Genomic DNA, 22747 nt, shown 5'->3' on the forward strand with positions numbered 1-22747 from the left:
TGTGCAAAAAATTATAATATGTTTATAAATGAGCAGCTCGGCCAGAGTTCACACTCTAAGGAATCGTCTCCATCTGCAAAGACGACTGAAAACAGACCGACAAACGTAAATATTGTTTTATGTGAGAGTGGTTCTTAAAAATCAAAGCTGCTTCAAATCACAGTTAATGGTTCAAACAGCAGCTGAAATATTCACTGACAAAACAAGTGTGATTTGTTTAATAATGTCCTGTGATGATGTTCGACTGATGCAGGAGATGAAACAGGAATCAAACGTTTTCTTCCCACAGCTGTGATTTACTGCATAGAAATATTTACCTCTTTCAAATCTGCCTTTTTCTCAGGCCCCTGCTCAAAATATAAATATATCTACAGGGTCAATATGAATCAAGCATATAAAAGGTAACAGCTGTCAGATTGAAACCGTAGAGTCAATATCCTCATTGGAATAATACAGTTTCAGCCCAAAACATCTGGTAAAACAACATCTGTAAATCGTCTGTGCCTCATTTTATTCTGATAAAGGGAAGCAGAGCAAAGTCAGAGAAGTTTTAAAAGAGACACGTACAAGTGCAATCTCCAAATGGACGTTGTGAGATTTTTCAACTACCAAACTAATATATATTCACTTATATGTCACTAGAAGTATTTATTTTATCCAAATTCAGCTGTTTATCAAAGAAACTGCTGTAAAACCAATGTGAACATGTATGAACTGCCTTCGAATCGATGGTGAGGATTTCGGGCTCAGAACAGAACAGTAACAGAAAAGTTTTTAAATGAATTTAGATGAAAATAGATTAAAACCATCTGGTGAACTGCTAAAGATTTCATGTTTTAAAGCGTATATTATTTCCTCATATTTCTCCCGACGCTGCAGATTAATCTTGTCTGTGTGAAGTCAATCATGTCTCTGCTTGTGGCTTCTCAAACATCTGGATTTATCACGTAGGAAAGCGATGAGGTCGACTTCTTGGAGAGAGAGAGAGAGAGCTCCTGTCTTAAACACGTCTGAGATTCGTCTGAAAACCAAACTGTCAACAAAACCAGACGAGACAAGCTTTTAAAATGTCAACGATATTTACACTTTTAACATTTCCGATGCTGTTAAGAGCCGAAGTCAACATCCATCCTGACGTGATCAATACTTGTCCAGCTCTGAGAAGAAGATGTAAACGAACCCCTGGAGCTCGGGTTTAGAACCTGATCACTCTGGTGTAGGCTACATTTTCAGAATAAACCCAAAGTGCTTTTCTGAGAGTTTCCAATATATTGATTTCTAATAACTGTAGAATCATCAAATCACTAAACCGCTCCTCAATCCTTTACAAACGCAACAAATACTACAACTGAATGTTATTGTATTTGGTATTTTAGTGTAATTTTAAGCATCGGACATCATACTATATTTGCAGTATCGTTTTTACTGTATTTAATTTGTTTAATTCCGAAATGACGTCCGTGTTGAACCGTCATGAACAAATTAATTTTGGGTCGTCCACTTTTGATCGGATCCATGTGTCCTGGGCTCAGTTCAAAAAGGAATTTTTTTCTTCAATGGTTGTTGGTGTTTCTTATGCTCACTCACAATGGAAAATGTTCATAATTTCATGTCAGATTTCCTTGTAAAGCTACGACACGTTGATTTGCTCAGCAGCTCCTGTCTCTGTTCTCACACACACACACAAAACACATCTAGTGGAACATGCTAAAGAACATGATCAGGTATTTTTTAACGTTGACGTTCATGATTATGTGCACAGAGAGATTCCATCAGAAGTGACCACAGGAGACACATTCAGGACACGTGTCCCTGTCGGGGGGGGTGACAGACGGACGCGCTGTCCAGCTGGGATCAAATCAAGAACTTGACAGACACGGACTCTTGGCGACCGATGCAATATTAGCAGTAAGAGAAAATCTGTTAAAATGGTCGACATATGTTTAAAAATCGTCATTATCAAGCTCTCAGGACAAAGAAATATTCATATTTTATAAATTAACCATAAAGTTTACCATAAAAACTATAAATAAAAAAGAAAATACAAATACAACCAATAATATAATAAAAACATTTACTTAAAATATAAACACCAGCAGATCTTTGGATCAAATGATGAATCAGTTCGGGCTCTAATCAGATCACACGGGACAGATGTTGATACCAGGTTTGATTTTTCACACAACACAACTCTTGTTGCACGAGTGAAATAACAAGATCATAAAATGTGTTTTATGATCCAGAGACGACACATTAGCTGACGTCCGATCATCAATAACTACAGATTTATTGCGGTAACAGGGAAACATTGTCGGGCATCTTGGAATAAATCACAGTGTCACAGAAGCTGTATCGTGAACATCATGTCTCATCATGAACTCCGGGGAATTGAACATCCGTCCAGTCGTCCACATCAATCAGACGGATGTTTCTTCCCTCGCAGGTGAAAACTCAAATCACTTTCATATTACAGTCACTGCGTTAGAATGTATCTGCGTGAATGTGAGTCGTTCTGCTGCAGAACCGTGAAACATGCACATCTGTTTCTCTCCGATCTCTCATTACACAGCTGCCTGATAGGATACAGACACTTTTCAACGCTTGTTATGAAAGTGTTTTGAGTATGAAATTCCCTCATCGTGAGTCCGTGACCGTTTCCTTGCAGAGAGAAGAGAGAATTTTTAAAACTGAGAACGATGAAGCTCGGAGGGTTTCCTGCTCGGCTCGTCACATTCAGCATAAACCCAGAATGTGTGTTTGGACAGAATGAGGACTGTGGATGTTCCTGCTGGTCTCTGGAGGTGAAGCAGAACGGGATGTGATCAGGAGGAGATGGTACGAGAACTCATTCAACTTAAAGCACGAGAGTTTTGTCTTAAAACAAGTCCTCCGCAAAAGCGGTGACATGAGTGTGTGTGTGTGATAAGGACTTGTTGTCTTGTGAGTGTTGCGGTCGTTGTGAGTTCACGACAGACTGACGACAGGAGGTCACACACTGTATCATCTCTCACAGGGAGGAAACCACAAACTACATGGAATCATGAAAACACACAGGAGAAGAGACACAGTGACTGATGCTGCTGCTACAGAGCAACACATCAGGCTGGAGGGGGGGGACGTGTCAGGGGACGTCAGTGATAGAGAAGAGAAAGGGGCAAGAAAACTAACGAACCCAGCAGGTTGGAAATCTGATGCGTCAAAGAGCCACCATCTTTGATGAGGTCACACAGTAATTGCCGACTGCTGATCGAGCACCAATCAGGGGCCTCTGTTGACTTTGGTCGAAATTTGAAATTTCTCCACAGGGAGAATAAAGTATATTTGATTGATTGATTTAAATGAGACCACATCTAAATTCAATAGTTCATTTTAGAATCTGATTCCGCACCAAATCACACAATTCATAATAGTAATAACATGCCCGATTCTTTTAATCAAGATCCATGAATTATTCTCTAAGAAATGAAGGAAAATGTTAGAAAAATACTTCCTCACACACAGTTATAGAAGGAGAAATAAACTTGATTCTGGGCTTCTTAAGGTGTAAAATTATAATAATAATTCCATTCCAGACTCTCTTAAATGCGCTGCATAAAACCAGATACTGTTTATATTCTGTCATTCTGTATTTCTTTTGATTTCCTTGTGCTTATGGTATATTTCCTTGCTTATTGCTTTACTGATGTTTCTATTTTCATTATCCCCTATCGATGTTGTGGGACTAATAAACGATTAACTTATCTTATCCTACTGTATCTGACTGCGTATAAATATTTCATATCATATAATATTATAAAAACGACAGTCATTTTAAGAAGCAGGAAATCCAGAGTGGAGAATAGAAGGTGGCTCTCTACAGGAGTCCTTTCTCATTTCCTCTGAAGTTGTGTGTATTCATGTGCCCCCCCCCCCCCCACCCCCACCCACCTTGTCCTGCAGCTGGTGTCTCTGCAGCTCCTCCAGGACGAAGTTGACTTGTTTGTCTGTGAGCAGCGACGCGATGTTTCCTCCCAGGTTCTTACAGTAGTGCTGCGCGTTGTCATAGCTCTCCTTGCTGGAGTTGATCCTCAGGCAGGCGTCGTCCACGTGGTGCCAGCTCTCTCCACACAGCTGACCTGCAACACACACACACACACACACACACACACACACACACACACACAGACACACACACACACACACACACACACACACACAAAGGTGAGTGAACAAGTAATGGGAACAATTACTGAGGGCTTCTGGTGGGCAGGAGAGGAACTACACCATAATTTAAAGTAGATTTATAATGTTTTTTCAGTGTTTCGTTCCTCTTGTGTGCTTTGAAAAATAAATGGTTTCCCCTGATTCTTCAAGAGCGTCATTCATCAGAGGAGGACTTATTAATTTAACTTTATATTTTGTGAGTTTACCTGTGTTGTTATTTCTGTCACTGACGACTGACCCTATCAAGAACCTGCTCCTGCCTGGACCTAAATGGGGGTATTGCATCTTGCATCTTATACACAAAGCTTTCATCTTTCATATGTGTATTACTTAACAGCAAGTATATTCAGAATCTGAATATGAGCGTATAAGGTTTCTTGCAATGTGCATGGAGCGGTGAGCTGGAGACGAATCATTGCTGCCAGAACCCACAAGCAACTCAACGTGTAGCAAGGAATTAATTCTGGTTAATGTGGTTTATATATTATCTTATTAGGCTGCGTTTAGAGGCTGATGTAATTGTTATTTTCTCCGATCAGAGAAAACATTCCTGCTTTGTACCGAGCTGAATCGGTAACGAGCAGAATTCCCAGAACTGAGAAGCACATGGGATTCTTTCTTTGCAGGTGATTATGTGTAATGATGAAGGATCTTATTAACAAAGGCAGACAAGTCTCCCATACACACGCAGCCTCGCTCTCATTGTTCTCGTCAGGGTCGCTCGTGGACGCCACGGCGGTGGAGAGGCCGCTTACTTTGTCAGGATGAAAGGAAAGAAAAGAGTCATTCTGCCTCCGCTTTGTTTATTTTGGATTCCAGGAGCGATTACGTTCACAGGCCCATAATGGCTTCCATCGCCAGCCTCTTAGTGCCACAGAGGAGAAAATACCTGCTCTCTTTATTTGTTTTAGCCCAGAGCAACAGAAATGAGCCTTAATGGAGGAGAGGGACGGACGGAGCGGAGAACTGAAAAATAAATAGATGGATCAGTTACGGTCTTTGGAGGAAAACAGGCTGGGTCATTTGGAACAATTAGTCATAACATAGTGTCTGAAGAAAAGACGGCGGAGGCGGAGAGAGTTTCTACTACAAAACTTCATCTGAACCACATTCTTACTGGAAAATATAGTCAGGTAAAACATATCTTAACTATTCCCTCAGAAACACACACAAATAAAAGCACAACTTTTAATGTGTGTTGTTAGTGAAACACTCAGAGGCCTCGTCCTTAAAGGGCACGGATACTCAAAGATTCATACTGTGCAACATGGGAAACTTGAGAGAAGTTTCTACTTTACAACAAAAGCCCCAACGACACAAATTCCTCATCATGATTTGCAAAAAGTATTTTTCTTTTAATAAACAGGTAGAAAAACGGATAATTCCTGTCTCCATCTTCCCACTTCTGGAGCATAAACGTGATATATGAAGAGGGTGATGCTGCCGGGGCTGGAGCTACAGTATGTGCACGTTAATAACCAGCAGGAAATTGAGTGCTGTGTGTGTGTGTGTGTGTGTGTGTGTGTGTGTGTGTGTGTGTGTGTGTGTGTGTGTGTGTGTGTGTGTGTGTGTGTGTGTGTGTGTGTCTGTGTAAAGTCAGAATAAAACTGCCAGAGCGGGGAATATTACGTCAATAATAGCAACGCTTGGCGTAAATATCAAAGATGTACGATTTTAATCTGTCTCGCTACTTGTTTTGACACATATGGATGTCTTCAATATTTTCAATATGATACAGAGCACAACACTACATAACAGGACACAACAGAAAACAACAACACACAACAGTATACACACACAATTTAAGGCTGCACTTCACAACAAGTACAAAGAGTGAGGAACATGGACCGTTTATAAAGATGGACGACACAACAGTTTCATAAAAGGGAAGCCAAATCATTTTGATCGCCCCCTGGTGGCTGAACATTTCACAAACCCTCCCTCCTCCACTTTAAATACCACTAAGCTACAAATAACACGAATTTATTAACGAAGAGACATATAAAATATATTTTGCCCAGTTTTAGACGTGTCTGAGCTCTTTCTGCCTTGTCTAAACTGTGCGATAGGTCACAACAAACCGGAGGGGAGGGGGGGGGGGTACCAGGCTACAGAGCTGTGATGCGGACAGAATAAAGGGAGCAAGCAGAGTATGATCCTCTGCCTAAAGCCACAAACACTCTCAACACAACCAGCGAGCTTCACCCCGGCAACACGCTGTGAAACTGGACTCGAGCAGCGTTTCCTCTGCACCACAGTCACAGCTCCGGTCAAACGCTCACAGCCGAGGACGGACAGACAAACCCAAACCACAGCATCCAGTAAACACGTCTAATGGGCCCGGTTGTCCGTGCAGCTGGGTGGGGGGGGTGTATTTCTGTGTGTGCTGAATGTGCACATGCCTGCACGGGTGTGTGAGGGTGTTAACATGTGAGGAGTGAAGACATGCGGCCGGTTTGTGTGGGAACATGAAAACGCTCTGAAGCTCAGTGGGCAAAAATAAGTTCAGTTCCATCAGAAACTCTGCACTTAATAATCACTCATCAGCGTTTTCCTCCAGCGTCTCGTGTTATCAGACAGATCCATGCAGCTTTTCACAAAACTACAATTTATGCACTGGTGCATTTGAGAAGCTGTTTATGTAAATGTCTGTGTGTAGATCCTCTTCGTGTTCGTTGCATAATTACTCCGCCTGATGCAGGAAGCAGCTTAAGGACCAGAAAGTTTCTCCTCCTTAGAATAAAATGAGTTTCATGAATTCAACTCGAGTTGTGTTCTCGACAAATATTCAGAGAGAAAAACACAAACAGACACAGGATCTGTTGACTTCTGCCATGAGACCGAATGCAAAGCGCTGAACTTGTGTCGGGCCGTAGTGCTCTTGGTTATTAGACACGACTTCGCGTAAACAACAAGATGTTTTAAGGATTGTAACATTTTCTATGTACTAACTAGAGCAGGGATGACAAGAGCCTGGTTCTGAAAATAAAAAACATTTGGTAACCTTGGAGATCGTGTTAGAATAAGCAATTGTGGCATCATCGTATAATTGAGGCTCTTAAATCAACAATGTTGTTACAATGGCAAGTATCTACCCTACACTGCCCCTACTGCCCCCTACTGTTCTTGTGAATATTACACTTTGTGGATGAGTATTGTTAATATCTGAGAGAAGAGAACAACCATCACTAAATAGATGCTGGACACAAGGCAGGCATGATGTGTAGGATTGCATTTCTCTGTGCATTCATTATGTTGTGTGTGAGTGTGTGTGTGTGTGTGTGTGTGTGTGTTTGTGTTTGTGTGCATTTTCTCTCCGTTTGTGTGCACGTGCGTGTGTCTCCTCACCAGGCAGCGCTTGACACTCCTGCTGCTGCTGGTCCCACTGACAGTTGACGTTAAGGGAGCAGCTCCTGCAGTTGGCCAGTCGGAAACACTCCTGCTCCTCCCGACGCTTACACCTGAAGGAGTCTCTCACCGACTTCACACACACACACACACACACACACACACACACACACACACACACACACACACACACACACAGAAGACACTATATCAGCTCCACTGTCCTCCGCTGCTATTGATGTAATAAAATTGGAGAAATCGATGCAGCGTGGAACAAAAATAAAATGGATAAAAAAAGTGAAACAGGTTCAGCTGAACTGAACATGCAGAGTGAAAAGAATCAATACATTGAACAGATCATATTGTGATGGACTTTTTATTAAGTGTTTGTTGATCTTTGTCTATAAGAATGATCTGTCTGTGAATGGATCATAATGTGTCAATCATCCCTCTGGTTCTAAGTTGTCATATACTTCACAAATTTATGAAATGCAATGAAAATATAACATTATGTTTTCATAGATTTACAAGATTAAATGGACTAAATAATATTTTAATTGGAGCTTATTTGCTTTACACCTGAAAACATTTAAATAGTGATTTTCTATGTCGCTGAAATAAAGGAAAGGTTAAGATCATTTTTAACTTCCATCAAGGAGACGTTAAAAAACACTTAAGAACATGACTTGAATGTTAAGTGGGATTTTTGGTCCCTCCCTCAATTTCCATGAAACCTGAGGATGTGACCTCTGACCCTGAATCAATCTGACCTGCAGCCTAACAGGAAATGTCAACAACAACAACATCAAACGATACACACATGACCCCGCCTCCTGGCTCCGTGCTTCCACAAGCTCAGCTGGTGTTCAGACAACATGGATGGAGGGGGGGACAGAGACAGAGGGCCGCCATGCTGCTGGGCCAGCTCCAGGGTCAGCTACACACACACACAGACACACACACACACACACACACACACACACACACACACACACACACACACACACACACACACACACACACACACACACACACACACACATTCAATCAAGTCCAGCGCACAAAAGCAACATGCAGACACACGTACAAAAAGAGAGACAGAGAGAGCAGGTTTGGGAGTAAAAATAGAGCAAAAAACCTTGAAGTATTAAGTATGTTAAGTATCTTTTAAATTGTATTTAATTGAATATACTTGACAGCTTTAAATAGTATAAACTTATATGATGAGTATGTTTTAATATGTTAATTTAAAAGGAGCAAAGTTAAATCACTGTGACGTCACCCATCGGTTTGTGAGCTGCCCTCGAGAACAGTTTTCCATCTTGGTTTGTTTACTGACGTTATAAATTGAGTGAGAAGTAGAGACAATTTCTCATAGACTTTTACAGAAGCAACCAGTGGAGTCGCCCTCAGGTGGTCATTAGAGAGAAGACAGGTTTTAGGCACTTCCACATTTGCTTCACTTTTTGGACCCAGTCTGTGGTAACCAGGGAATTCTTCTGTTTTTTTATGACACGTCCTCAAGCCACTGTCAGCTCAAAGTTTAAGGGTGTTTTTTCCATGTCGCAAAACTTTTAGAAAATGTCACTTTTTATGATATAATAGGGAGATTGTTGTGTTATTTATAGAACATGTTAAGGCGTCAAGGAAACTGAATTCTTAAATATCTGAATATCCCTGAGAGAAGTGAAGACTCACCACAGTACAGTTGCTGGAGGAGGAGATGCACTTCCTGTCCTCACACCACTGGCACCCCCACGTGTTGGCCGTGCAGCTCGCACAGTCTGAGAAGCGGAAACACTGCTCGTCTGTGCTGTCTGGAAGAGGCCACAGCAAACACACACACACATAAACACAAATACATGTACACAATTAAACTCATCAGGTTCTATTTTTGTGTTGTTGTGGGATGCCTCAACATTTAGTGATCTTCAATTTACAGCTGTCCCTCTAAAGCTCAGATTATGAGAGATTCTCTCTCTCGATTAAAAACATCCAGTCCTTAAGCTTGGTGTACCTCAGGGTTCAATTCTAGGGAAAATATGTTTCTTGTTATACCTGCGTCCCCTGTGAGATCATCCAGAGACATGAAATCAATATCAACTGTTATGCAGATGACACACAATTGTATTGTTTGTTAAAATACTTGAGATATCGAGATCCAGAAGCCACTGGGCGTCGGAGGCATAAAAACCAGTCCAACATATGATGTAGGTTCTATATAAAAACCCAGGTGATCTGCAGTAGCACAGAAACATGGTCGTCAATCCATTTGTGAGTTTGTTCTATTTAAAACTGACAGAATCATTTTCATAAGTAGTTCCAACTTAAACCTGCGCTGAGCCTGAAGCAGAATATGTGGGAAACTACTGCGACTGCATCTGGCACAAACACAGGAGGAGGGGGGGGAGGGTTCGGACGGATCCTAATTACTTTAAAATTAGGTAATTGTTGCAGCAGTGACCTTCTGTTCCCATAATTATGTTATGCAAACTAACCTGAGAGGCCAAATACTGGAGGATAATTATAATTTTCATGAAAAAAGGTCTTTAGGGAGAAGCTCTCCTGTGTGGCTGTGCTGTAGATTTTAGGGAAAGCGTTGACGTGACAGTGAGAGGATTTAAGACGAAGCAATAGAAAGTATTGGCATGACACGGCAAATTTGGCAGACAGGACATCACCAGGTCTTGAAGGACAGATCACAGCAGGTAGAATCTGGTCAGGTGGTTTTGGTTCCCAGGGAAAACATCTGGTTTTGACCCAGTGGCAGCGAAGGCCGGGCCCAGCAGCAGCACACAGAGCTGGGTTAGAAAAGGCCCGACATGATGGGGGGGTGTAGGTCAGCACGTCGTTCAGGAGGACGCCGGAAAAACCTCCGAAGATCAACATGGAGCTGAGGGAAGATAGAGAAATCACACGGAATCCCACAGGCCACAGATACAGCTGCTGATACAGATGTGGAGGTAGGGGGGGAGAGTTACAGCAACAAGTTTTATAAAGACACAAACGCCCGCAGAGATCAACACAGATGAGAAGAGACGAAGGAAACCTTTCAAAATAAAGCTGAACTTTGGTTTGAGTGGAGCTGAAGTGAAAGAGGTTTAAAGTCCGTCTGAAGTTCAAAGATGACATTTCTCTGCTCAGAGCCGATAAATGGTGTTAAAGGGTCAGACAGTTAAACACTGAGTCGCCTCACAACATTTTAGGTTGGAGTACAAACTGTTTTTGTACATTCTTATGAAACTTTTATATTATCTGTATTATATATAAATATTGTTTATTATTCGTATATCTTTCCTCTCCTTATTAATTTATACATTCTCCTTTCCGTAATATTCTGTCTGTGGTGACATGTGTATGTTCTTTTTTTTATTCTATCTTTATTAGATTTATATTGCCTGTGTTCTCTTGTCTCTTTATGATTATCTGCTGCTGTAACAAGTTTATGGTTTAAACTATAAAATATCAAACCTCAATTACATTTCTTTGTCATAAAAGTGTAATGATGACATTTTAAGAGTGGCTGACACTCTTATTTAAATATAAATCTGCTGATACATCAGTATTAGAAGAATCCATTTCATTGGGACTCTATTTGGGATTGTAAGCTATTTTTTCCAGTCCCACATGATATACAATGTTGTCAAATATCTCAGACACAGACATGTCCTGTCGCCGGGTAGTTTCAACCTGAATGTTCATGTCATGTCTGAAAACAGCATCAGAGAAATACTGCACATATACAAACTGTATTTATACTGAGAGGCTGCAGAGTGTGAGTCAGGAGAAACATTCACATGAAGACAAGAGAGACGCAGAGATGAAGCAGAAGAGACGTGACCTCGGCTTCTTTCAGCAGAGAGAGGGAGACATGTCGAGGAAAGTGAGAACTAAAACTAAAGTTAACATCGAGATGAAAGATCAATCCCTAAACCGTCTACAGCCGAGACGCTGGAGAAGAAAGTCGATACAGAGACGCCTCCAAATCTTAGAGGACACAGCAGGAAGACAGGGAGAAGATGCAAACATGGACCGAGGAATAATCCAGTCATGGAAGGGACGGAGTTTATTTGCATGAACTCGGTAGTTCAACAGATTATTTACCAAATTCAACCAGATTTGAGAATTGAATAAGTTCACTGCTCAAGTGTCCTAAAGCAAGGCAGCAAATAAGAGATAAGAACTCACCCGTTGCTCACGACAGCAGAGTGTCCGAAGCGGTTGGCGTCCCGGTGCAGCGATGGTCTGGGGAGGATGGACCACTCATCACAAGCTGAGGAAAACACACACACACAAATACACACACACAGACACACACACACACACACACACACACACAAACACACACACACACATACAAGTTTTTCTTGTGTTTCTGTGATTTTGTCTGAGAGTGTAAATAAAGATGGAAGCCATTAAAACTCTCAAAAGTGAAGCCACAACATTTAACTTCGACTTGGATTGTTTAGTTTGGTCCATGTCCCATCTGCTAACATGGAGGAGGTGGGGTTAAAAACATTCACTGCAGCCCGATTATGCCTTCACTTTTGGGATCTTTCATGTCGTCCATCTCTATTTACAGTCTCTGGTCCGGCACACCAGGATCCCGGCTGCACCAGAGGAGCATCACCAGGTCAGACGCTGATGTTGGCCGTTGCCATGGAGACGAATGAGCAGAGGAGGACGACCCACACTTCAACCTGCTAATTTCTCCCCAAGGAATAAGAACTCATTATTCGTACCTTTTCACATAAAACCACGGCGATAAGGAAAAGATAGTGGAGATAATCTGGGAGATGACTTCATAAAATTCCATCATAAAGAACCTCTCACTAGTTATCATTGGAGCTATCAGCTCTGTGTGTTTTACTGCTTGGATTTTATAACTCTGATGTTTTAACGACCCGACGTGAAGCCATTATTTTAATATGGAAATTAATGTGTGTGTGTGTGTGTGTGTGTGTGTGTGTGTGTGTGTGTGTGTGTGTGTGTGTGTGTGTGTGTGTGTGTGTGTGTGTGCGTGTGTTAGTCTAAGGTCCCATTCAGCCAGATGAGCCTTGCCTAAACGTAAACGGAGTCGGGGACTCGGGGACGCCAGGTTGCTAACGACCTCGTTAAGCCGCGTGCTAATTGGGAGTCCTCGTTGAAGAGCGAGGGACGAGGCAGAGGACAAGAGAGAGAGAAAGAGAGAGGGGGGGAGAGGGGTTCTAATCAACCCCATGAGTAATGAGTTCATAACTAGCAGAGGTCAAAGGTCAGTCATAGTCACATGACAACCAGAGCGATGGTGGTGTTGGAGTTTCACATGTGATCACATTACAAAATTAAGTACAGATGTACAGTTTGGGTGAAATAAAAGCTAAAATATTCCACGTTTTCTCCTGTTTACAAAGTAAAGGATTGAAAAATATTAATCAAACTTAAAAACATTTTAAATCCAAGACGCTGCAGAGGAGAGCTGCTTATGATTAGATCCCCCCCCGACTGTCACAGTTCATTACAAGTGGGAGGAAGTTGCATAATAAATAAATCTCATTGCTCACATAATTCCTGTGCTGTTACCTAAGGTCATGCAAGTGTTATTCTTAGATTCTTAACTTTAAGTTATAAGCATATAACTGAAATCAGAAAACTTTGTCACTGCTGAAGTCTGTGCCATCGTGAATAATCTCAGGTTGTACCGACTCGTCCAATTTCCACCTTCTGACTGGTGATGCATTCGTATAAATTAGCATTAAGTCGCTCGGGGGATTTGAATCTGTAATACTCCTGCAGATTCTATTTCTACATCTTGCGTATGCACACAGATGTTGTGTCGTCTGTGTTTTAATATAACCTGGAAGACAAATTGACAACCCTGTCTCAGTAATCACGAGTCAGTTACTGTGTATAACTTTTTTCACACTATTTCCATATCACCAAAAAGCTCTGGAATCACATCGTCTCCAAGCTGTTGCACTTGTTGAACTCTCAAAGTTACATAAGCTACCATACAAACAATTTCAAATTGTCCAGCAAAGAAGTGCAACAGATGCTTATCAGCCACACACACACACACACACACAAACCCACACACACAGGCATCAAAACAGATTTTAATTTCCTCTCAGGATATGAGAAAATCTGTGTTAATAATGCATGGTGGGACACAGAGAGAAATCATGGCTCTAGATCGGAGCGGGCGGAGGGGCCCGAGGTGATTGACAGTTCGATCTGATCTGCACTAATGGAGGTCTTAATGAAGAAGGGTGGAGGAGGAGGAGGAGGAGGAGGAGGAGGAGGAGGAGGAGGAGGAGGAGGAGGAGGGTTGAACAGCAGCCACTGCTCTAATATATCACAGGTCCCCAATTCTTCCAAACAAGCTCCCAGCCTGCCCTGGGCCTTTCAGTCAGCTGAGCCATGTGACCGTGTGTTTGCGTGTGTGTGTGCGTGTGTGTGTGCGTGTGTGTGTGCGTGTGTGTGTGCGTGTGTGTGTGTGTGTGTGTGTGGCAGGTGTGTGTGTTTGTGTAGCAGTGTGTGGGTGTGTGCCTGTGGTGTGTCAACTTGGAAAGGGCCGTGATTTTAATCAGAGTTCATTTTCTCCCCAAATCTAATTAGTGTGAGGAGGGAGGAAGGGGGGGGGGTGGCAGGGTTGAAGGGGGGTGAGGGAGAATTAAATCCAAATGAAAAGTGCCTTCCGTGTCGACCTGAGTCTAATGTGTGGCAGCAGAGAAGCGGGAGAAGCTAATAACACCGCGTCGCCCCTCCAAGGTTAGCGCGGCAAAACAAAAACAAATTAGCGCTCGCAGCCCCTGAGCAGCGAGCGAGCGGAGGAATGGAGGAGCGGAGGAATGGAGGAGTGGAGGAGGAGGAGGAGGAGGAGGAGGAGGAGGAGGAGGAGGAGGAGGAGGAGGAGGAGGAGGAGGAGGAGGAGGAGGAGGAGGAGGAGGAGGAACGATGAAGACACGACGAGGGACGGAGACAGAAGTGACTTCCACAGGTGCAGCTAATTAATTATCTCCCAGAGAGACGAGTGAGAGCAGAGGAGACGGGCGAGCAGAGGAAATCTCTCCAAATGCTTTTTCCTGGAAAGAAATTCAAACCGAAACTGCAGCGACGTCCATTTATGAGATTTAATTAGAAGAGACTTTAATTGGAAAAATGTTTCTACTGAACGCTGCAGGTGAGAATGACGATTGTGAGAAATAGAACTGTTTATAGAACTGTTGTTGACAAACTCACGAACCGATGGATGACGTCGCTCTGGTTTAACATCTCTGTTAAAGTTATTCTAAACTTTTGGATATAATTATCTGCTCTCGCCCCAAAGTCCATCAAACAGGTCAGTTCCACTTTCCATCCTAACACTGGATCATTTCAACAAAAGCTCTAATATGATAAACATCATTACAGCTGTAACTGCACCAAGAGCCACTTCTCTGTTTCCCTTTTAATTAACACCGCATCATTTTAAACCAAATTACAACAGCTATTAACTTATATTTGCAAATTTTCTCATAAAGCTGCAGGAAAGTGGTTAAAAATGTAATGATCTGTACAATAAACCATTAGTAAAAGTTCCAAACAATGTGAACTGGGGAGGCGAAGCAACTTCTCACGTTTAATTGAGGATGATAAAAATCATATTCAAGTTTAAAAGTAGTGTGACATTAAAACAAGATTCATACTTTAATGGAAAAGACAAAAGTATTTATACCAGATAGGACTCGGATTATGACTTTCTTAAATTGCCTTTTTTTTTTACTGGCAAAAGAATATAGAAGTTTGAAAGTTGAGCAGCCCACGGAGGAAACATTAAAGTGAGAGAGCCGGAGCTGAGCTGTGAGACGAGATCTTTAAGTCTGAGTCTAAACCTGAGATCTGCACTCACCTGTGTTATCTGCAGTTTGACAGCTCTCAATTTGGTTTCAGCCGTATACACCGTATTATTAATAATCACAGACTGAAAATAAAGATGGACGACGTGATTGCTTTCAAACAGTGAAGCCAAAGCGTCTCGGTCGCCCCCTGGTGGCTGACTGGGTGTTCTGTCGGACCCACTCTGCTCTCAAAAGCTGGGCGATGCCGTCTTTAACCACCAGATGGAGATTATTTTGATTATTTGGTGTCTTTATTATATTTTAAATCCAAACAGAGATTGTGACTCGAGATGGACGACATCTCTCTTTCAACCCCCCCCCCACTTCCTCCCTCGTTCCCTCTGCAGTGAGACAGAGATCTGCCTGGTGGACATTAAACTTGTGCAGATCTGCAGATACGAGCGTTGATGAATAAATGATGACATTTATAAAGACAGGGGGTGTGTTCTCACAGAGGCGAGGGACGTGTTGCTGCACGCTTACTACACACACACAACATTCACCACAGACACACAACATTCACCCCCCGACGTCGTTCCCAACTTCATAAAGACGGCAACTTCGTAAACAAATGTTTTACTGTTTTTATTACCTCTGAACCTGGTTTTTATTCACACGGTTATGATCTGCTCTTAACAGGCACACACCTTTATTGTCTTTAGGTAACTCTCCCTCACCCTCCTTAGTGCTGCTCTTTATCTCCCAAAATCCCTCCTTCATTTGCTCTTTATCTCTCTCCCGCTCCCTCCTCCATGCTCGGCTCTCTCATTCCATCTGCTTCCTCACATCCAGCGTTTGTTTCTCAGCAGCAGGGAGTGACGAGGAAGATGAAAAGTTAAGGGGGAAGAGGGGATGATACCAGAGATACGAAATATTGATTATGTTTGAAAAAATACTCTCGATGCAACTAAAAATGAAACTTGTAAACTCCAGTCGACACAACAACAAAATGCCTGAAGCCGAACGATTGAGAGCATGGACTGTATTTCACATTAAAGGATCCCGGCGGTGGGACGTGCAGACAAACTTAATGAGGCTCGGGTCACATTAGAAATCAGAGGAACGCTGCGTGTTGGACAGCAAATGTGAACTTTATGTCTCACACATCTGCAGAGTGGCCGTCCAGGACTATAAGAGTCCACTTATACTATTACATTTTACTTTATATGTTTAAGTCTCAGTTTTAGAGGTTTGAAAACTGCAGTGTTGCAGACGCTGCAGCTTCACCTCCGCTTCCTCCCTCTGTGTTTCTCTCCTCATTGTAAGACGTCAGCCATCTTTTTCCACATCTTTCTTTTTTTCCCTCCCTCTTCATCTCCCTTCAGTCCCTCTCCTGTCAAGAGTTGGTCTAATCCCTCTTTCCTTCTCCCAGCGCTCCCTCCATTCTTCCATTTCTCTTTCTCCATCATGGGGTGAAAACTGCCGCACGCCATCTGGTCTGTGGCGGGCCTGAGTGGCCTGTAATGGGATCCTTCATCATCCCCACTCTCGACCTGCACTGCAGCATCCAGACACACTCCTCTTCCTCACCGACGCCTCTTCCTCACTAACTCCTCTACCTCAAAGACTTCTTAACCTCACACACTCTTCAACCTCACTTACTCCTCTACCTCACACACTCTTCTTCCCCACACACTCCTCTACCTCACACACACTCTTAAATCTCACTTACTCCTCTACCTCACACCCACTCCTCTTCCTCACTCACTCCTCTTCCTCACTAATTCCTCTACCTCACACACTCATCTACCTCACTCACTCCTCACACACTCCTCTACCTTACTCACTCCTTAACCTCACACGCTCATCTACCTCACACACTCCTCTACCTCACTAACTCCTCAACCTCACACACTCATCTACCTCACTCACTCCTCACACAATCCTCTACCTCACTCACTCCTCAACCTCACACACTCATCTACCTCACACACTCCTCTACCTCACTCACTCCTCAACCTCCCTTACTCCTCTACCTCACACTCCTCTACCTCACTCACTCCTCTACCTCATTCACTCCTCAACCTCACACTCCTCTACCTCACACGCTCCTCTACCTCATTCACTCCTGAACCTCACACACTCCTCTACCTCACAAAACCCCACACAGTCCTCTGCCTCACACACTCATCTTCCTCACACTCCTCAACCTCACACACTCTTCTTCCTCACACACTCCTCCTCACACTCCTTTACCTCACACACTCCTAAACCTCACTCACTCCTCTTCCTCACTCACTCCTCTACCTCAGTCACTCCTCCATCAAGTAGAGTAGTCAGAGCCTGCCTGTGTGTGTGTGTGATTATAATATATTATAAGACTTACCGATGTCGTAAGCAAGGAAGTCAGCAGAGAAACACTTGGCTCCGTTGCTTAGCGACGTGTCGTTGTGAGTGTTTCCCCCAAAAACCAGAACTGTGCCGCTCAGCAGCGCCACCGAGTGGAGGTGTCGCGCCAGACCACTCTCTCTGAGGATCAACCTGCACACACACACACACACACACACACAGACACACACATGTGAATTTCTCAGTTGTGTGTTTGATTTTATTTCTGTGGAGCAAGGTTATTGATGGCATTTGAGTTTGTGACCTCCAACGTGGTGACTGCCCCTTCATACTTCACACACACACACACACACAGAGAGACACTAAACACAGACATGGTAGGAGGTCTCAGTCTGCAGCGTGTGACCTCAGAGGTCAAAGGTCACATAGTGAGACCAACTGTGGGGACTTTCTCTGGCGTCTTCATTTACAGCAGAAAGTTACTTTTACCACAGACTCTCTCTCTCTCTCAGCTCTGAGAGGAAAACACTGAGACGTCTTCATTGATAAAAACTGATCAGAATCGATTAGAACTGATGTGAGACTCCTCTGAGTTTCTTGTTTGCTGAAGACAAGTAGAAGCTGACACTGGACGAGATTTAAACCACAACAGAGACGTCATGTTCATAACTTCATCCAGCTTTCTGCTGACGGAGCAGAGATGATCTCCTGAATAACTGAAATAACCAGCGATGTTTCCGTCTGGGAATTTCAGAGGCAAAGTGACGCCTGACTCCGACAGCTGATTCCAGTCGGTCAGCAGGTCACATGAGAGTGAGTGAGGAGGAGAGACTGATGGAGCCGAGCTTCCTCTTTCACTCATCCATCAGCCCGAGGTCGTCGGAGGTCACGCCTCCTGTCTCCTTCTAGTCTCACACTTCCTCAGCTCTGCTCATCTCTGCTTTCTGATTGGCCCACATGATAATTCTAAACATCATCACTGTGCCACTGCTCATTTGATCACATTATGTATACATATATGTTATTTTATGTGGTAAAGTGAAATTATCATAGCTGCATAACACAGAAAAAACATGTTAATATTTAAATTTAAATTTTAAGAGGAATCACATTATTGAATTGCATCACTGTTTATGAGAGAAAGCCACTGAAGTAAATTCACAGATTCACTTCAGTTTAAGTAAACAAGCTGCGTTTAAACATGTAATTTAACTGAAATAACTTATAACTTAATGTTTATAAAGGCAAGAGGTGGAAGTAATATTTAAAAAGTTCATGTAGAATGTAAAATCTGAAGCTCGACCAATAATCAGCTGTCAGACGAATGTTGAATCAGTTTTCTGAGTTTTTATTCCCTGAGCTCTCACCATGTCCTGCTGGGGACGTGGTAGCGGTACATGTGGTCCACCAGACCGTACTTGTTGTTGTTCAGGGCCTTGTATCCCCCGTGAACGAAAACACAGCCGCTGGACTCATCGTACACGCTGCTGTGGCCGTATCCCCCCTGGACCACCGCGCCGCCGGCCGACACAACCTGCCACGAGTTCAACCCTGAGACACACAGAGCAGAAAGACACGATCACTGAAAGACAAAGTTTCGGTGGCTTTGGCAAGTCTGTTTTTTCTACTATTGTGCCAGAAAGCAAAGCACTTTTAATTCCGGAGGTGAGATGGAGCGAGGGAAGAGAGAAGCACGGAGCCAAACAGGGAGTGGGGGCCAGAGGAAATGAGAGTTTACTGAATTTAAAAGCCTTTTATTAGACCAGTGTGATGCAAACAGATTAATGCAGGCGCACAGAAGATCCTAATAAAAACAGGCAGGGATTACATCAGCCGAGCGGCGTCTGAAAAGGAGAAGACCACACAACAAATAAAGCCTCGGAAGGAGGAGGAACTTCAAAAGAAAGAGAAAATGTCAAGGAAACCCCCCCCCCCCCCGAGACCAGGAGGAGCACTGAGAGGAGCTGAGACACAAAAGGACCTGGAAACTACTCAGAGGAAGAATATCACCATGAAATACTTAAATCATTTTAAGGTCTGAACACCGAACGGTTTTGTAAGTTGTCGAGGTTGTTTTGTTCCTCAAATGTAATAAATTTGTAAGAAAGAGAAGAAAATAAGATAATAATCCAATAATAAACAGTTGTTTATTATTGGATTGGTAAATTGTTTAAATTTCAAATATCACTCAAATGTGTCTTTAAAGTTTAACTGAAATACACAGAATTGAGAAATCAAACATGAAATAAAAGGTAAAGATAAAGGAAGTCAGGAGCCGACAACAGCACACAGGCCAGGAGAGAAAAGGAGCAGGAAAGAACAAGAGAATGGGTGATAGAGAGAGAGTGGAGCAGAAGAAGGTCTACTCTTATCTCAACTCCTGGCAGCTAATTGCTGCAAACCTGCTTCTCTGAGTGGTCATTAAATCCCTTTATCACATATTTTTCACTTCGCCTCCGTTCATCTCTCCAGCGCCGCCTCTGAGGCCCGATGACGCTCGGTGCAGCCGTGACACCGTCAGAGAGAGAGAGGACACGGAGGTGGGTGAAGATGAAAGTGACGGACATGTGGGGGGGGGGGGGGGGTGAGAGGTGAGGGAGATGACGGAGGCCGAGCAGGAGGGATGACAGAGGGGGGTCGGAGGGGGCGAGGCCGGGGATGAGAGGAGAGAGATGAAGGTAGATATAGGAGGAGGAATGAAGAAGAGGAGAAGGAGGGAGAGAAGGAGGATGAAGAGAACGAAAGTGAGGGAACGAAGAGGATTCATTAATCATTGTCTTATCCTGCACATCTTCTTAATGACGGTGTGTGTGTGTGTGTGTGTGTGTGTGTGTGTGTGTGTGTGTTTGTGTGTGTGTGTGTGTGTGTGTGTGTGTGTGTGTGTGTGTGTGTGTGTGTGTGTGTGTGTGTGTGTGTGTGTGTGTGTGTGTGTGTGTGTGTGTGTGTGTGTGTGTGTGTGTGTGTGTTTTTCCTCAGATTTCAGCTGCTGGTTTATTGAGCTGGACAACACTGCCATCTACTGGCTAAGCAACTAACAGCAGCTGTGTATCTGTACATGGAGGGTTAGGACCATAACCAGCATATAAAGACAAATATATAAGTAATATACAATATGTCATCAGGGTGAGATACAGATTTTATTCCAAATGAAAATCACTTTTCAAAGAGTTGTGTCAGGTTTTCAGCAGGTGAACTCACTGAAGTTGTACTCCTGAACTTTGTTGATGTAGCTGTAAACCGGCGAGTAGCCGAAGAAGATCAGCATCACCGCTTCGCCGGCGGCCAGCTCCACCACGTGGGCTGAGTGTCCCTCCAGGGCGTAGGGAGGAGGCGGGGCGGGTTTCCGTGGCGACCACGTGCGTCGGGGGATGTTGAAGGCCCACAGCTCGTCGGTCACGTTGGCGGATCCGGATTCAAGCTTCCCGCCAAACATGTAGATGTCATCCTGCAGAAGGAGAAACACAGAGAGGTCAGCGTGGGATACTTTGAGCATAAATGTTGAGCATAATGAGAGTTTGATATTTTGAGGGATGAGACCAGAGCCGACCGACGCTGTGACCAACGATACTGAGTAAAAAATATCAGATATATCACACAATACATGAATTATAAAAATGTTGTCAATGCTTCATAAGATGTTTACAAATAATTGTAATTGAGGTTTGACCATAAACTTTATTATAAATTATTATAAACGAATAAATTGAACTTTAATTTTTTTAATGTAAAATATAAATATTAATCTTTTGTGCTTGGTCCATTTTGTAAAATAAAAGTTTTCATATCAGTTAACAAAGACCCAGAGCTTAGCTCGGCTGCCAAATGATCAGACCTGCACATTTTAACTTCTTAAACTTTATGAACAAGTTTCATCTGAAGCGACACCTTTTACATGAATTTACATATAAATATCATCACTTTAAATAATCCAGATTACAAAGTGCTTCATAAGGCAGCAATTAAAACAAGTAGGTCCCAAAATCCTCAGAATTAAATGACAACAGTTGTGACAGTGAATTAAAGTTTAAATTATTGGAGGAGACGCTCTGCGATAACAGAACATCTTTGAAAGGTACTTAGAAGGAAATTGCTGAGTCAGCAGAGAACAGGCCGCTGCCCCAGGATTTTAAAAGAGGATCTGGGGCTAAAACGTCAGAAATCTAAGAGGAAGAGCTTTGCCTGACACGTGGTAACTTAGCAACAGCATCTTTAAACCCTCCTTAATCTAAACTTTTACTCCACATCTGCAGCAATGGAGCATTTAGATCAGTGTCAGCAGCTTCAACACGAGTCTCATTAGAGACATCCGGGGGTGAGAGGTGAAGAGTCTCCCTGGACGTCTCTGTTCCTCCCTGAGATCAGAATGAAACCTGCATGTTTCTCTTCCTGCCGTCGTCTAAGACGTTTCAAGAGAAGGAGACAAAGTGATTCCTCTCAAACCTTCTTCTGTGGGAGATTGAACTTGGAGCTGCCAGAGCCATAAACAAGTCGGAGTTACTGCCTCCAACTAATCTCCAGTCGGACACTGCGACCTCCTCTGGCTCAGATCTCTGCATCGTTACGGAGGAACACACATTTGTCTTCATTCTCTCCACCGTCCTTCACTAAGCAACTTCCTCCACACACACAGAGCAGGAGCCCCACAATTTGGCAGTGACGCATCATGTGATGCTGTGAACTGTGACCTGACGGATCTATAGAGGGACGACCGGAGGATTCAGGTCAAGCCTTCACAGGTAAAGTGACTCAGGGGCCTTTTCTTTCACAATGTTCTTTAAACCATGTGAAATGAGACGATTTCACCTCAGAGAAGAGCCTTATTGAAACGTAGAAGAGATCCTGAAGTTGCCTGGGATCGATCACACTGTGCTGTATTAGTGTGTGTTACTGTAAGAGTGAGAGCCTGAGCTGTGTTAGTGTGTGTTACTGAGTGAGAGCCTGAGCTGTGTTACCTGGTGCAGAGCCAGCGAGTGTCCGTATCTGTGGAGAGGGCCGCTGCTCACAGGCACCGCGTCCCACGTACTGCTCTCCAGGTCGTAGCTGCACGG

The 22747-nt window shown here is 43.3% G+C and overlaps 1 protein-coding gene across 1 annotated transcript in view; it reads right to left on the reverse strand.

The window, feature by feature from the left end:
• The window catches only part of atrnl1a (attractin-like 1a), a 182918-nt gene that overhangs the window by 129454 nt on the left and 30717 nt on the right, over positions 1-22747 (reverse strand). Inside the window, exons 7-16 of the mRNA XM_061087743.1 lie at positions 22652-22739; positions 20898-21144; positions 19067-19250; positions 17737-17891; positions 11740-11824; positions 10233-10444; positions 9250-9368; positions 8372-8488; positions 7552-7684; positions 3928-4115 (exon numbers count right to left, since the gene is read on the reverse strand). Of these exons, the coding sequence (XP_060943726.1) occupies positions 3928-4115; positions 7552-7684; positions 8372-8488; positions 9250-9368; positions 10233-10444; positions 11740-11824; positions 17737-17891; positions 19067-19250; positions 20898-21144; positions 22652-22739 (1528 nt within the window). The remainder of the gene's footprint in view (positions 1-3927; positions 4116-7551; positions 7685-8371; positions 8489-9249; positions 9369-10232; positions 10445-11739; positions 11825-17736; positions 17892-19066; positions 19251-20897; positions 21145-22651; positions 22740-22747) is intronic.

This window comes from Limanda limanda, chromosome 15 (assembly GCF_963576545.1).
Source record: "Limanda limanda chromosome 15, fLimLim1.1, whole genome shotgun sequence".
Classification (NCBI taxonomy): Eukaryota; Metazoa; Chordata; class Actinopteri; order Pleuronectiformes; family Pleuronectidae; genus Limanda; species Limanda limanda.